The sequence below is a fragment of the Pyxicephalus adspersus genome, chromosome 5 (genome assembly GCF_032062135.1).
Source record: "Pyxicephalus adspersus chromosome 5, UCB_Pads_2.0, whole genome shotgun sequence".
Classification (NCBI taxonomy): Eukaryota; Metazoa; Chordata; class Amphibia; order Anura; family Pyxicephalidae; genus Pyxicephalus; species Pyxicephalus adspersus.
Genome location: NC_092862.1, coordinates 33,432,593 through 33,449,390, shown reverse-complemented (window position 1 = coordinate 33,449,390; position 16,798 = coordinate 33,432,593). Strand labels below are relative to the sequence as shown.

At 36.4% G+C, this 16,798-nt stretch overlaps 1 protein-coding gene across 1 annotated transcript in view; it reads left to right on the top strand.

Moving 5' to 3' along the window:
* Positions 1 to 16,798, top strand: part of PREX2 (phosphatidylinositol-3,4,5-trisphosphate dependent Rac exchange factor 2) — a 180,269-nt gene that overhangs the window by 61,107 nt on the left and 102,364 nt on the right. Inside the window, exons 10-14 of the mRNA XM_072411080.1 lie at positions 3,597 to 3,741; positions 4,454 to 4,554; positions 9,898 to 10,001; positions 10,789 to 10,838; positions 16,084 to 16,159. Of these exons, the coding sequence (XP_072267181.1) occupies positions 3,597 to 3,741; positions 4,454 to 4,554; positions 9,898 to 10,001; positions 10,789 to 10,838; positions 16,084 to 16,159 (476 nt within the window). The remainder of the gene's footprint in view (positions 1 to 3,596; positions 3,742 to 4,453; positions 4,555 to 9,897; positions 10,002 to 10,788; positions 10,839 to 16,083; positions 16,160 to 16,798) is intronic.

The following is a 16,798-nucleotide window of genomic DNA, read 5'->3' as shown; positions in this document are numbered from 1 at the left end:
CAGGTTCATCCAAAAGATTCATCCACACAGCTCAGCTCCCTATTTGAAGTCAAACCTTCTCTGGGTGAATCTTGTCAACATCAGTGGTTTCTCTGTTCTGTGTAGTGCAATGTTTACTGATGACCTCCATTATGGTCTACGGAAGGAATGAGGAAAAAAACTGTTAAAATGCCTGTAAACTGGGTACTGCCATAAGGAACAAGTACCAGCGTAAAAAAGCTTGTAAAATACCATTCAGCAAGGAGAAGGTCCTTTATAGGGCAACACTGAAAATACAATAATACTTTAAATAACAAGCTAGGGGGTATGTTGCTAGTAACTGGTATTCACATTTCAGGGGGCAGATTCAGCCGATTCACCATGTGAAATCACAGAATAATTTTTATTCTGTGTAAGAGAAATCAATTAACATTAGTTAACGTAAGGGGTAGATGAAGTATAAGTTCAATTAAAAGTAAAAACACATTTCCTAATTTTCTAAATAGGATGAATAGTACAGGCAAACACGTTGGTATTGTTTAACAAATGTTGAGTAAATTGGCATCTGGGCAAATCTGGATGAATCCCATCTGAGACTAGAAAAAGTCAATACATTACATTTTAATATACATGAAATGTTTAGAAGTAAATCTGGGTGGAGGTGGGCATAAAATATGGAAGCATGTCAGCCGAATCAGAAGGGGAAAGATTTAAATACTCCCTACAGAAAAACATATAAAGAATTTTTCTGTTTCTGATTTTAGGAATGAGAATTTGCTATTCAGACAACACAACCAAGACTACTACTTAAAAGAAAATCGTTGGTTATTGGGTTTTTGCAAAATTAGTGCCTTTATATTCCTAAATATACAAGCTTTCTTATAAAAAAAAAATTTGTTTATGGCCCAATTATTTAGCATTTTGACTTTGAGTGAAGCAAACCTTTGTAGTGATAGGAGCTGACTTATATCCCTTCTTCATGATTGCTGGCCAACCTAGCAAGGAAGGAACAGCTGGCTTAGGTTAGAGTGGATACAAACCCAATCTTGCAGTTGTGCTCCTGCATTATTCCCCTTTTGCATACACCCCTAATGGACACTGAATTGTCCAGGTTAACATACATTGTTCAGGCATGTTCCACTGCTGTCACTATCAGGAAGCCTGTTTACAGTAACAATGTCAAGTCAACAATGGTGTCAGTGCATGAAGACAGGAGATTACTAAAATAGGCTGGAGGATATCAGTAGCAAGAAGATACAAAAAAGTTATTTTTTGGAAACACATGGCAATTTTTTTACGATACAACATGCTTTAGCAAACTCAATGCCATATTTATATATATATATATATATATATATATATATATATATATATATATATATATAAATGTTGAACTAAGCAGGTGATCAACTCATCATATCAATTTCAATAAATTCCAAGTATAGTTAGGGTTTAGATCTCCTTTAGGAAAGTTGCATCATGTCTATTTGTCCCATTATGCCAGGGCCATTTGTGGTTATTTGCTTCAAGCAAGTAAACTTCTGCCGTTAACAAGCTCAACATCCCCCAATCCTGAGCCAAAAAGACAGCCCTAGTGGCTGGGTGCATGGTCATCTAGGGTCCAGATTTAGAGGGTACTCGTAATTGCACAGTCAAAGCAGTGGAAGGTATTTCTTGCTCTCTAAAACTTACTCACCTGCTCCCCTTCCCAGCACGGTGAGCTGACATTAGGGGTGGGCAAGAGGAGGCTTTAGAGAGCGTTGTGTGTACTCTATCTCTACCCATCCCTTGACCGCAATGTAGTGAAGGCCCTCAGGCCCAGGAGGGACCTAGTGATGAGCCTATACCCCCTTTGCCAAAAATTGCCCTTCTTCCTGTGATAAATTGTCAGCTCATCTCTCCTTTTTCCCTCCTCTCTCCATTGCATTGATAAATGTTCAACCAACCAACCAATCAAACTTGGAGTACGATGCCATTTTCTGGTGAATGCATGTGTGACTGTCCTCTTTATTCTGTAGGTACCCTTGTAAGGTATGATTCTGCCACGTTTCTGTAATCTCTATTTTTGGCTGTTTTTAATGCGTCTCGTTCTGTACAGGATGCACAGTGACTCACTGCTAAAAAAGCCACTTGTAAATAGAATAACAGCTGTAAACCATCTCCTTAGATTAGCTATGTTTCATGCAACACCAGACTATTTTACTTAGCACATTCTACATTGTTAATCCTTAGTCATGTGCACAGTGGCCTGTAAACAATCTGCATAACAACTCTTAGGAACAATGGAGGTGATATTCCATAAACTTCCATGGAGAACAGGACACAGACCCATTGCCAAGATACTTTGGTTTGCGATTGCCCAAACCAAATATGTTATAATGATGCAGACTGAGTGCACATTGGTAAATTAAAAAGAATACTAAATTTATAGAGTATTTTGTAATCCTGGTCAGTCCATGTAACCAAATAAGAGTGTGTTTTAGTTTTGTCCAATCATTTGAAGAAATACAAAATTGGACACATATTTTTTAATGATTTTCCTAAAATGGTGGGTGAATGTTTTATGCCAGCAGAAATCTGTTTACTCTGGAAATAAAATCCATTTACTTTGGATAACAAAAATACAGTTTTGCTAAAGTTAATAAAAAAATACATTTAGTGTTGTTTGAGCTAAAATAACATTTATTAACTAACACATAAAAATCCTAAAATAGTTTCAGGAAGCAGATGGGATTTTTTTTTAAATTGCATATTTATGTTTCTTTTTATAAAGAAAAAAATTGCCTGTTTTTTTATTGAAGCAGTGAGTTGTGTAGTATTCTGCAGTAAAATATGCAGAATAAATCCAATTTAGACAGGTGGCATCACAGCAGGAGACCATCTTGAAGCGTGGTGAAGTCAAAGTTACCTGAATTATAGAGATTGAAGCAAGTAGTTTGCAAAGAAAGAAATGTGTAAAACAGAGACACACATGGGGTAAATCTGTGCATTGGTCTAAAATGATCAATGATTCCATCACCAACAATGTGCCATTCAGTACAAACCTGTTTATGTAAAAAGGAAAGACACTGCTACTGTATCAAATTAAAAAAAAAGCATTGAATTTTGTCAAAGTTTATTACATGAAAATGAAATGTATTTGTTCCTTTTTGGTCCAAAAGTGAAAAGAATGTTGTGTTCTTTGTTAGATAATTGCTATGTACGATATTCAGTCCTTAGAAGGTGAATGGAATCTCATTTGGATCTTCTTGAGCATTTGTATACATCACACAGCATATGTTCTTTGATCCGTATTTAACATGGTGGATCATCTGGAGATGAGACAATGTTGTCAGGTATAGGTATCACCCCTGCATGTCTAATGGACGGTGTTCTTGTAGCCCTTGCTCACGTCTTGTACTATGGTAACAACAATGCTTCTCCATAAATACCGTACAGTAAGTGTTGTCACCAAGAATAGAAAATGTGTTACCGCCAGGATGACCAGTAAAAAATGGGGGAAAAAAACCTAAAAAGGACAACTATTGCAAGTACCACATCTAATGACTGATAAGCTGTAACATTTTTTGTACTTTAAATGGACAATATGACCTTTAAATGTTTTATTTGCTCTCTAGGTTTGACATTGGGGATGGAGCAGGACACTTGGATGATGATATCAGAACAGGGTGAACGGCTCTATAAAATGATGTGCAAACATGGAAATCTAATCAAAGACCGAAAGAAGAAGCTGACAACATTTCCAAAATGTTTCCTTGGAAGGTACAGTAGATGGGTTTTATAGCTTTATCAATAGATGTTAAGAGAAGGGTTTATAATTAAAAATATCCAAAAGTAATATATATCAAGTATATTATGAAACTAATAGCTAAACTGGCCTTTGTGTCCATCTTAATCAGGCTTTTATACTGCAACTGTTTTTAATTGTGTTTGTTTTAAATAAGAATGATTTGTTAGATAAATGTTTTGTTTTTATTTTACTGTATGTTAGACTACATATCAAGTTATATTTTTACATATATTTTCTTTAAAATTAAACTCCTAGCAAACAGCTAAGTAAATGGGAGGGTAATAATAAGGATGATGTTGCTTTAACATCTAACTCTAAACCATCGCCACCAGCAGGATTATGTTTTATGTCTGGACTTCTCAGTATTTGTTTTTTGGCTTATATTATTATTATATGTAAAACTGTTTTACCTGTGCATGCCTGCCAAACAATTTTTACAAACTCAGTACTAATATAAAAAAATAACATCGCTCAAAAAGCGCTAAAGGTTTTATTTAAGCAATGGTACAAGGCTGATCCCAGCTGGCCAAGAAAGTTGGATCAGAGCAGACAGATTCTTTTTATTTTTGTTCACAAAATGTAGGTAACCTGTGGCTCCCTCACTCCCTATCAAGTTATACAAGACAGAAAAGCTTTATGTTGAATAATTGTTTATGAAATTGACATGTTTCTGATATTTTGCAGTGAATTTGTAGAGTGGTTACTTGAAATTGGTGAAATTCAGAGATCAGAAGAGGGTGTGAATCTTGGCCAAGCTTTACTGGAGAATGGAATCATTCATCACGGTAAATATTTATTTCCAATCCTGGATTTTCCTCTCTTATAATAAAATTTGAAGCCTGAGTCTGTAGCAAGCCAGTACAAAGAGTATTCGTGATGTTTAAGGTTTAGCATTCAAAAAATATCCATCTTTGTTATATCTAACACATTCGGCCTGGGTTTGTAGAAGTCAGTATGAAAAGTAATCATGAAGTGCAAAGTTTAGCATTTTATATTATCCTTCATATTTTAGCTAACTGTAGAATTACTTTGTAATTCCCCACTGATTTTGTAAATCATCAGTTAGATATCTCATCAATTTTGTTCGATCACATAACAAATGATTTTTTTCATTGATTATTATGGGTTGTTGTAGTTTGTACATCATAAGTAAAGATATATTTTTTTTTTGTCCTTTCACGTTGAAGAAATATTGCTTTACTATTACTAATCTGTTTATAGCTTGAAACCTTCATAGTGTCTACAGTACATTCCAGTAACCCTCGCTGTCCCTTATAAACTGCTGAATTCAGCATTACTGAGGATGAACATAGGCAAGAGTAGATAGAAATCCAGTGCACTTTCCCATAAGTGCGTCCTTCAAACAGATGGATGAAACCATCAGAAAGTTGGATGATGGGTAGTAAAAGTCTGCTGTACATATTTATGCACATATCTAAAGTAAAAGTAAGATTGATGGTGCCTAGCTTTTCCTTTTTTTACTCTTGTTATATTGGTCATCAAGGCTTCAGCCAAATTTTCACAGTATACTATGTAAGGTTTCCTATTTTAGCAATAAGTCCATTGTATTTTGTGATTTGTATATGCTTGGCTTTGGGTTACATTTGTTTGAACAATGTAAATATGACTTAATATACACAGTTATTTAGCACAGTGATGTTTTCATGAACCTTGTACATCTATCATGTAATGAAATTGTTTGTGTCTAGCTTGATGCACTGAAGTGGAGCTAATAGCACTTTTGTTTCATCTCACAAATTGTAATTAATGCTGTTGTTCCCAGTGACAGTTCTTCTGAGCTCCAGTCTATTCTTCATCCTATAATGTCACTGAACAATCTTGCATGACAGAACAAAAATTAAGCTGTTATTAATGTGTTCTTAAATCTTTAGGTTTTAGTTACAAAATAATAATTTGTCATAGATACTTGTTAAGCTAAAGACTTGGGTAAAGTATGTGCTGTTAAAACCTTTATTTGCCTTTCAGCTTTTAAACTTTAGGCAGAAAGTAACAGATTTGAGAAATGCAGAAAAAGCCCAAAGTGGAAAGTCGTAAAAAACTTTCAAGTTAGCTTGGAATTTGTATGCTGACATGTTTCACCATGTACGTACAAGAATGGACTACCTGCTGCCAAAATCATGGCAAAAGTCTGGCCAAAATGTTTTTCATAAAAAGAGGAAAAGAGGAGAAAAGCCGTCTTTTTGTGGCAACAAAAGTAGTTTACTTATTGCAAATATATAGCAGTCTAGGCTCAACTGAGTTAATCATCAGCACATATAGAGAGATAGCACAATGTACAATAGCAGTTATGGTTTTATAGTCATCTCAGAAGATATTCAATGCATAGAGGTGTCTCTGCACCCGACGCGTTTCACCATATGGCTTCCTCGGGTGTGAGTGGAGACTGAATAGAAGGTTCTGAGGAATGGGGGTTAAGGTTAAGGTCTTAGCTGTATCTATACGGAAATATGAAATGGAATATGCGTGATTAAATGGAGCCAAGGATGGGAGAAAGAAAAAGAAGAGAGAGTATTTAGGTCTGGGGACTAGTCCTGGTAGGTAAATACAGTGAACCAAAGAGGTTAGAATATGCAGACCGTCTCCTAGTGACTGTGTTGGTCAAGGAAAAGGGGTCCCCTCAATCCTGGACCAGGTCCACTTCAGGTTTGGTGGATCACCCAGGTTTTCCCATGATAGTGTTTTTTTTTTCCAGTCTTGGGGACCTTTATTAGATCAGGCACAATGTTTGGAATGACATAATTGCAGGCACATACAGTATGTGGCAGGCATATAGTTAAACATTTGCATTTGCTGCCCTGGGCAATTGATGGCACCATGTCATACAAACTCTCATCACTTTATCCTTAGCCATGGTGTGTTCTCGTTGCCAGTAATTGTATGACCAGGTTGTGCCCTGAGAACCTCTTCTGACTGAATGCCAATCGGACCGCAGGGGACATCAGCATTAAGACTATAATGGTGCATGAGTTACAGAGACCTTTGCCTTGCCTGAATACTGCCCACCTAGTCAGTAGTGGATGTAGCTAACAGTGGCCCCCTGTGCAGAAGTGACTTGGGGCCCCCAGCACGTAGCCACAAATTGATCTGCAAATTACAACTCCCATTTTTTTGTTAAGGGTTCCCCTTAATTTGACAGCTTTTTGTCCAGTGAATTAGAGGACAACACATGATTGTTTTTCCTATCAAATATGAAAAGCATTTCACATATCTGCATTGTCATTTACAATTCATCACAGGCTGGCAGCCTGTAAATGCTGATGTGTAATTGTTTTATAGATTCATTACTATGGATTTCCAGAACAGAATGATTAAATGAACTCATAAAGTAGCAGTAATTCCATGAGAGTCGGTGCATAGGCAAAACAGTTGTTTCATTAATGAGTATCTGCAGCTGTCTGTACTGAAAATAGAATTTGTGAAACACATCAACATAAACCATCTGTTTCTAGCCAAATACATTTTTGGTAGCATGATACAGTGGTTATATTATTCTGGATTTCCTCTGAGTTACATGAGTTCATATTTTTGCAAAATTCCAGCATTCAGTAAATAATTATCAGTCTCAGTGCTGAAAACCTTGTTACACCTAAATTATATATATTGCCAAATCTGGAAGGAAAACTTATCTTGTCAATATGAAATTGTCACTGTAGGTCAGCATTTTTCCAGTATTTCTTGGTCATTTTAGTCCAGGATGGGAAGTCAGGGATGTAAATTTTGTAGACATTTCATTTAAGTCAATGCAAATTATTTGGGAGAGCAGAGAACAACAGTGATATGGACTAATACCTTGCATTAACCAGTCAGAAATCATTCCTTAAGTTAACAGACACACTTTCTTTTATAGTAAGTGCCACAGAATTGAAAGATAATCTCCCAGCGGGGACACTTTTTATCTGAAAACTGTCACAAGGGGAGTTCTGGTAATGTTTCTATGCATTATAAAGGAGCCTTACCATACTGGAGCCAATACCAAATAGCTACTGTGCACTGCTTTAGTAGAGTCCACAATTTAGGATTTCATTATCTATTATCAGTAAGAATTCAGGAAGTGTAACAGATAGATCTGGTTTGACTATGTTGTAGATCAGGTACTCTGGAGCAGGGGTCGGTAAACTCCGGTCTTTAGGCCAGATACAGCCTAGCCAGTAGTTCGTTCTGGCCTAACGCCCCCTGGCCGATCCCGCCTAAAGCCAGCCAGCCAGGGGGCGTTAGGAACTCCCGGAATTGCCGGAGCTCCGGTGCCGCCCCCTTACAGTTGCTCCCCTATTTACCATGGCCGGCGATACTTCCGCCACCGTGGTAAATAGGGAAACCTGCCTGAAGGTAAATCCCTCTCCTCCGCAATGCATAGGGAGGAGAGGGATTTCACTTCAGGGGGTGTCCCCTGGTGGTTGGCGGAGCCAATAGGGTGGGTCCGGCCTAGTGTGCTCCCGCCCATCCCATAAATGGTCTAGTGGCCATAAAACTTTGGCGACCCCTGATCTAGAGCCTCCAGTGGCTCACCCAAAGCTTGCACATTTTAAGGGAGATTTTTTACACTTGTTGCATTGTTTTACCAACCATTTTCCTGTGCGTCCTTAAATCAAACTTGCCCCATTTTTGGCTAACTTTGGACTTTAACGCCATACATCTTGGTGCATTGAAAGGTCAGGCACACAATTTACTATATTGACATATGTGTCAGTTGCCTATTCAAATAATAGGATGCACCCTAAAATGTTTGTATAATGACTGTTGGAATAGAATTACCACATATGTAAATATATATCAACACACATGGTATGTGCACCTAAAGTGTGAGCCAAGCTCTAGTGAGATATTTAGTAGGCATTGAGTCGAGTATAAACCTAGGGCAAAAAATGTGGCCATGAATGCTAGTGTTCATTACAATAATCAGTAGAAATGTCAATAAGTCTATTTATTTTTTTTTCCTTTTTACAGGTTTAAGTATTTCGTACCTGAGTTGGTTAGGATTGGTCATTTGCTCTTAAATTATCTTTTATTCATGATTGTTGGTTACCAGTGGATGGCACTGTGTAAAGTATGTAACAAGCTAATAATGTTTCAAAAGGCAATAGTTTGTTATAATCTGCATGAAGATACAGTGCAAGCTAGTAGTGTGAACTGAATATAAACCAAGATTATTTTTCCAATGGCAGTTTAAGGTCAAAAAGTCTAGGTTTATACTTGAGTTTTTACAATATTTGACAAATAAGGTCCTGCTAAACCTATTCTACATGTAAGAAACTCTGCCATGAACACACTCTGTTCCCCAAAATATGACAGTACTAAGTTTCACATATCGAATGTAAATTGTCATAACGTATTCTTTTGTATTTACTTATGTACTCTACATATAGATCGTTTATACCTCATGGTATGTCTACTATACTTATCTGAATCGTTTAAATGGAATGGCAGAAATTAGGTTTATTCACTATATACTGTAATAAGGTATTATTTGTGGATTGACAAAAGTGACATAAATAGTTTAGCAGTGATCTTTTTAATCATGTTTTATTTTTTTTATTTTTTTGTAAGCATTTTCCTTTAAGGTATTGAAGATTAAGTTTATAAAGTAGTATCCCAAGAGCAGTAGTGTATAAATATTTTTTCTGCCATATTGATACTACAAATTTTACCTGTAACCTTTTTTCTGTAAGCTTGTTTCTGCCTAAAATTTGTGCAGTACATTTCACTAGATTAATGCCCCTTTCAGACTTGCAATAAGCCAACGTTTTTTTACTGCATGCTCAACTTCATGGACAGCTTTGCACAAGCATTTGCACATGTTTGCGGTGCTTTCAGGTTCCTGGAAGCAAGTAATGCTTCTGGCTATGTGATTGCTTTACCTCCTCCAGAGAAGGAACTGCATAGCAACCTCAACTGCAGACAACAGCACAACAAAATAGCTCCTGGGTTCATATGGGGCACCCAATTATCGCTAACCACACAACTGTTTGCAAATAGTTTAATGTTAATATTTATAGCTTATAATTCCCTCAACCTTAATGGTTGTTAGATTTATGGAATAACCGCAGTACATACAAATGGCTCCTATTAAAAATCAAAATCTCATGCCTATTTCCTTATTCCTCATTCAGTTACAGATAAGCACCAGTTTAAATCAGAACAGATGTTATATCGGTTTCGGTATGATGATGGCACCTACTACCCAAGAAATGAAATGCAGGATTTAATATCAAAGGTAATTATCAGCAACAGGCTTCAAACACAACTCAATGCTGCCTATTTGATTGTTGCTTTCGTTGGTAAAGAAAAAAAAATGTGTTGTTTTTGAAATGTATTATTTATTAAATTAATAATGATTGCAACAAATACATCAAGGCTATCAATCAAAATCTGCCTTGCAGTGAGAATCCATTGACATATGTTTGGAGTAAAGATGGGGAAACAGATCCTCCTAGCTAAATATTTACCCTAAATATGTGGACATATATGTGATCTACAAAATCTGTGGGTGTTTGTTGCTTTTTTACTTAAATCTGATGTGTTTAGAGAGGATTAATGGGGGAGAGAACTTACCTTTCCTCCTTCAAAGTCTACTTTTAAGCATCAGAAATCTCATGTTTCATGTGTTGTTTCCATCAACAGTTTAATAAATCCCAGTTGCGATTCTTTGTACCACTTTAACTCGTTTGGAGGATTCTAGAGGAACTTTATGGTTCCCACACTGTTCTTAATGCTGGATTGGGATCCCCCCAAATCTTTAAACAAAATACACACAAAGAATAAAAATAAACTATTCAACTGAATGTTTATAATAAACTCCTTAGTGAGTTTCTGAACATAACAATACATATCCATATTTCAATACATATTCAATTTCAACAACTGCACACTTCATCCAGGACAGTGATTTCCCATAGGCAGATGATCAGTAAGGCAATCAGACAACCAGTGCCTTTAGAAGTTCAGAATTAATAATTATTATTTATAATTATGTGTAAATGGCCATTGTTTATCTCTTCTAGGGCGTTAGACTATACTGCCGTCTTCATAGCCTCTTCACTCCAGTAATAAGGTATTTAATTTTTTTCTTTATCTCTTTCTAATTTGTAAGCTGTGGTAAATGTTTGATTTTTGTTCTTGTATGTAGAATTTTTCTTTTCAAAGGCAAGTCATCTCTGAACAGGTCAGTTCAAAGAAAAAAAATTATACTCCTAAAATGCCAATAAAGATTCTCTTTTTCAGGCATTGTTAGCTGTATCAGTAATAAGCATGTAATGGGGTGAGAAAAATGTGAAAGGTATTAGATAAAGCTGGGTAAGTCACTACCCCGGCTCCCAGTGTAATAAGTGTGACTTTTTAATATTTGTATTCTTTACCCATTTATCTTGCATGTTTTGTTTGAGCTCAACCCTTCACTGGTAAGTAGTCATCCGAAGTCTGATAGCTGCTGTCATGTCCACTGTTAGACTTTATATTCTCTCTCCCAGCTCCTGAGAGTGCATCACTGCAAAACTAAAAGCATGCAAATAGAAAGCACACAGCTACAGCACTAAGCACTCCAGTAATAAAAGGTGATGTGTGTGGCCAGGCATTGGAGTCTTTTTTGACCTATTTAACATGGTGGAACCCTATAAATAATATTCAGGTATTCAGGGAACTCCTACTATAATTACTATATCCACAGCTCAAAGTACATTACCATGGTCTTTGGGAAGAATGTCCATTACATCCCTTACTATGCTGGAACATGTATCCAGAAAGATCATTGGTGTCAATTAATCTGACTTGAGAGGCACAAATTGCTCATTGCTCAAGGATCCTCCAGCAAGCTCTGTATCCTGGTTGGGAAACACTGCATTAGACAGTGTGTATTCAAGCATTAGACAGTGTGTGAGTTCAGGGATTAGACACTATGTACAGCCGGGCATTGGATAGTATGTGTGGTTAGGCATTGAACTGCATGTATGGATAGGCATTAGTAGATGAGGTTAGACACTAGACAGTAGGTATAGTCAGACATTGGACAGCATGTGCGGTCAGGCATCGTAGAGTATGAAAGGTCAGGCACTGGACAGTATGACAAGGCAACAAATTTTAATTTTTAAATTTTCATCTTAAGCACCAGGGGTACAAAGTAACAGCAAGTGTCAGGCTTAGACAAAGTATATCAGGCCTAATAAGGGTGCAAGTAAAAATAAGGTCACACCAATAAATTGAGGGTGAATATTCAGATTCTTGTACCCATTTTGACTGGTACTCTTAAAAAATGAAACTTGCTAGGGTTTCGGTTTAGAGCAGGTAAAAGGAAGAAAAGAAAATCCCTCATGACTTCTGAATTGGGTCAGATACAAATGGCAACTCAGTGAATTAGCAGGAGGTTTGTACAGGCAGCCTAATGTTCCCATTGGCATGTCATTGTGTGGAACAATTCTGTTGAATTATGAAGAGCACAGTGCAGAGAATCCTCTTCCTATTGCATTACTGTGACTGTTAGCTTTAGATGATTTCTCACCTCATTGTTCTATGTATAGCTCATCATTATCCCTGACAATGGGCTAAGGGCAGTATTTAATATAGATGATATCTAGGTATGCTGATTAGAAGATTATCAACAAGGATTTAGCCTATGCTTAACAAAAATTGAAAATGTCTAATATGAAGCCGGATAAGTGTTGTATAGCAGACAGTTATGTCTGAAGCTGCTTTTACCTATTACATTCATTCTGCAATTGTCCAGCAATCAACAGTGAAAAATGAATGGATTGGGTGTCCTTTATATAAACCCCTGCTCTGCTCCTGCACAAAACAAGGAATTGTTTAACATGGCAGACTCAGCAAAACACGGTTTAGTCTCAATTTACAAAACTTTAACATAAGGATAATGATCTTTGTTTTAGACATATGACTGTAATTTTCACATATTATAGGAGTTAGGAAAATAAGGATCCTTATCCTGGTGTGTTAGCTATATAAATTAAACCTTATGTCTAAATAATGAATTACCGCATGTCCAGCTTTTCCTTCATAGGTGGCTGTATATCTATAAGCCTTAGGGACATGAAACAATATGGTCTATAGTTTTTACATGCTGTTTTTGTCCACCTATGTCAATAATAATGTAGAAAACAAGTGCTAAAACAGCAGTATGGCCATCCCTTAACCATTAATCATATAATATAAAAACTTTAACTGTTGACAACCACTGAGGGGCTATATAGAAGCTTTACTTTTTTGTATTTCTTTAACTGCACATTGGATCAAAAACCTTGTTAGGGACAGTAAAACATTATTATGTTCTTAAAATAATAAATTTTGACTCAAAATTGTATATGCCACTAAAAGTCCCCATAGTGGTTAACAACCTTTCGAGTATTTAATCAGCTATGGTAATAATTCTGACTTTTTACTGTCATATGTGCTATGGTAACATAGGTATGGGGAAGTATAGAGGTAAATATTAATTTTTAGATAATCTAGAGCAGTGTTTCTCAACCAGGTTTCATCCAGTGGTTGCTAGGGGTTTCTTGGGCAGTGAGCAGTTTGAATCATTCAGGTCAGTTACCACTGAAACCAGTCTGTAATGGCTGCATTCTCCCCAATTGACAACAATGTGAGAGGCATTCTTCCCACTGACCAGGCCAATGTATTGTAAATTGTGGATATTGTTATTTACACAGGTTCTCTGAAATCTGAAATGTATTTCATGGGCTCCCTCTAGTTAAAAAGGTAAAGATAGTGTAGAGAAGGGGTTGAGTGTTCTCAGGAAATGCAATTTCCACTGGGAATATGTCAAGGAGTTTGACCTAATAGAGATGGTGAACTTTGGTAAATGTCTAGCCAACTTGTTCTGTTCTATGCAGTGTTTCTCAACCATGGTCCTGGGGAACCCAAGGGTCCTCTAGAGGAACCTTTCAGGTCAGTTACCACCGAGACCATTCTGTTATGGCATTCTTACAAATAGGCAACAGTGTAAGAAGCATTTTTCCCACTGACTACCACACTAATATACTGGGAGTTGTGGATATAGTAGTAATAGCAGAGGTTCCTTGTAGATATGAAAGTTATTTCAAGGGGTTCCCCTATGTAAAAAAAGGTCAAGAAACAAATTTTATGCATGTGCTAATAAAGCTGTTTTATTGTCATAAATCTTCAACTGAAAGCACTTGTACCAAAACGTTTAGATGTTTGCTTATAATTGTTTTTACCCAAGATTCACACAACTTTCTCCAAAGACTGACAAAATTTTCCATTTTAATCCAATTAGAAAAAAATGTGAATTCTGGTTGAAAACATTTCTAAATATGCTCCCTAGTACATTCAAATAAAAGATATTGGTAAGTTTGCATGTAATGGGAAAACGTTATGATCCTGGCAGGTTTACTATCTATGCCCCCATGAAAGGGATTTCACTTCACATCATTTATCCTTCAAAGGCGTCATTAGGTGAAAAACCATGTCTGAAAATCATCACTGGAACAAATATCACTGTTTTTAATCACCTTTCTTCCAGTGAATATGGTCCATGGGACGAACAGTGCATTAAGAAAAGACAGCAATAGAAGCCTGACTGATGTTTTAATCCCGTTCCACTTAATACAAGAGTAGAAAAAGCATTGTGGCCGAGTTTGCACTTCAAGATTTCACTTGTTACAAAACAAACTGTGAATAGCCATGCATAGCTATGTATTAAGGTGACCCTATGAGGAAATTAAAGTAATGCATTAAACAGGTCCTGCTCAGATGTAATTATGTTGATTAGCTGTGTATATATCTTCTAGCTCTCCAACCTATAACATAATGGTGTTAAAGCTGATCAAGAGCACAAAACTTAAGAGAATAAAAATGGACCTAAAACTTCCCATACCAAATTCCCATACCTTGAATTAAATAGACAGATTTGACAGATACTGACTTTGCAGTACTGTAATGAACCCATCCTTCCATCCCAGTGTGATGCCAACAAAGCAGTACAATAGCATCAAATCTAATTCCGAACTACAAAGCAGCTTTCTATTGTTGGAGTGCTGTGGGAAGGTTGTGTTTAGTTTGAGTTGTAGGAGCTTAAAACCTTTGACATTAAACCGTTAAGTACCGTAGCATCCAAGTACAATAGCTACCTACCTTACCTTTATAGGTGCTATATACTATGAACTTGGAGATGCTGTTTCAATGCAAATTTGCTTTAATAACACAAAAGATGGGGAAAATAGCATTCAGTTTGGCAGAGCCTATAAAATGTATAAAAGAAAGCTTCATTCAGTTTGGCTGAAGGCACAGAGACCGAGCTGCCTATAAGATACCCTTGAGAGAGAACGGAGTACACTTGTGAGACTGTATAACTTGGATGAGGCAGCAAACGTGCCAAGAATAAAAGTACGGGAGAGATTACCAGTGTGTGCTCTTGGAGAAATGAATGCCGCATGTTCCTTCTGAAAAAGATGTCTGTTATGTTTTACACACAGCCAGTAAGCAATACAGATCTATTTTATTTTGCTAGCAGCAGTGTTCTCATGCCAAACATTATGTCAAGCCAATGTAATGACTCGGGCGACTGCACTTGGAAATGCAAAGTAATGGTTCTCTAAAGAGTGACCTAGGGTTTCTCTGACAATACACAATTGTACATATTTGATTGCTAGCATAGATTAGCTATCCAGCATTCAAAATCTGTTTCTCAACTGCTGAGCGTCAGACAATAACTTATGAATCCTCAAGCATTCTTGTAGTTCTGCAAAGTAGCCTGCTCTGCAGTTTCTTCAGGATTGTTATTTGTATTTGGTGGCTGTGCTTCTCTGGTTTATAAAGTTTTACAATTTTTTATATTTACCACAAACTTCCAAAAACCACTGATACTATTTAAAGCAATATTCAAACCTTTGAGGCCACGTAAAATAACAAAGGCTTTTGCCGAGCTTGCATCTACATTGGCCACAGAATATAACATCCTCTTGTCGTTGTTTGCATCTGTCTGTCATTTGCAACCCCTATTTAATGTACAGACCTGTATAATATGTTGGTGCTTTATAAATAGTTTATTATCGATGATATTATTGATAATAATAACACTCAACATCAACAAGTCTGCAGGCTTTTCTGTAAAATTAACAAATGTCCATGTGGTCCTTGTAGACCCAACGGGTCATTCCAAAAATATGGATTTATGCTTTAAAACATTACCAAGTGTGTCATTAGTAAATGTTTTTGTTAGACTATCCCAAAAATGTTCATGATGTTTGTACTATTACAAAAAATATATCTCTTAAAACATTAATTTAAACAATGGCATAACAATACCTAAAAATGTATTTCTCTTTTAGGGATAAAGACTACCATCTGCGAACCTATAAATCAGTGGTTATGGCAAATAAGCTGATAGATTGGCTTATAGCTCAGGTAAGAGGAGTTTATATATTTATTTGTACAAATTAAAAGGCAGTAAAACACAGAAACCAAACAAAACTTAGTTTCAATTACAAAGCAGAATTTTTGTTACAATGGGTTACTGAATATTATTCTTCTTCACTATGTTATTAAATATATAATCTAACAAATGACCTTAAAAATGATTCAGTACAAGAGTTTTCTTTTCTACAGTATGACATTTGTATTAAGGCAGTGTAACAGTATAGGCTGACAACTCCTGTTTAAAAGAGAGTTTTAATATAGAATAGTTTTGCATAGAACACATTTGGGTTAGACTCTACATCATGTTCCTTTGACAATTAATTTATTTGACATTTACTTTACTCTCTTACTAGTACAGGAGGATAGCACAGACGTTAATACAATAGTGTTACGAAGGGTCAGAACTACTGTAAAGCTTTAAACTTTATGCATCAAAATCCAAATACAGTGTCATGTATTGCAGCTTGCCATTCCTTGGATATAGTGGTTTCCTTAGTTCCTTTATTCCAGCGTTTGCCCTTTTCTTTTCACTTGGTGATCCTACAAATGACAAATTGTCCTTGGGTGGCTATACTCTCTCCTATTCTAAATTTGTGGAGGGAGCTGTGGTGATCACACAGTGTAACC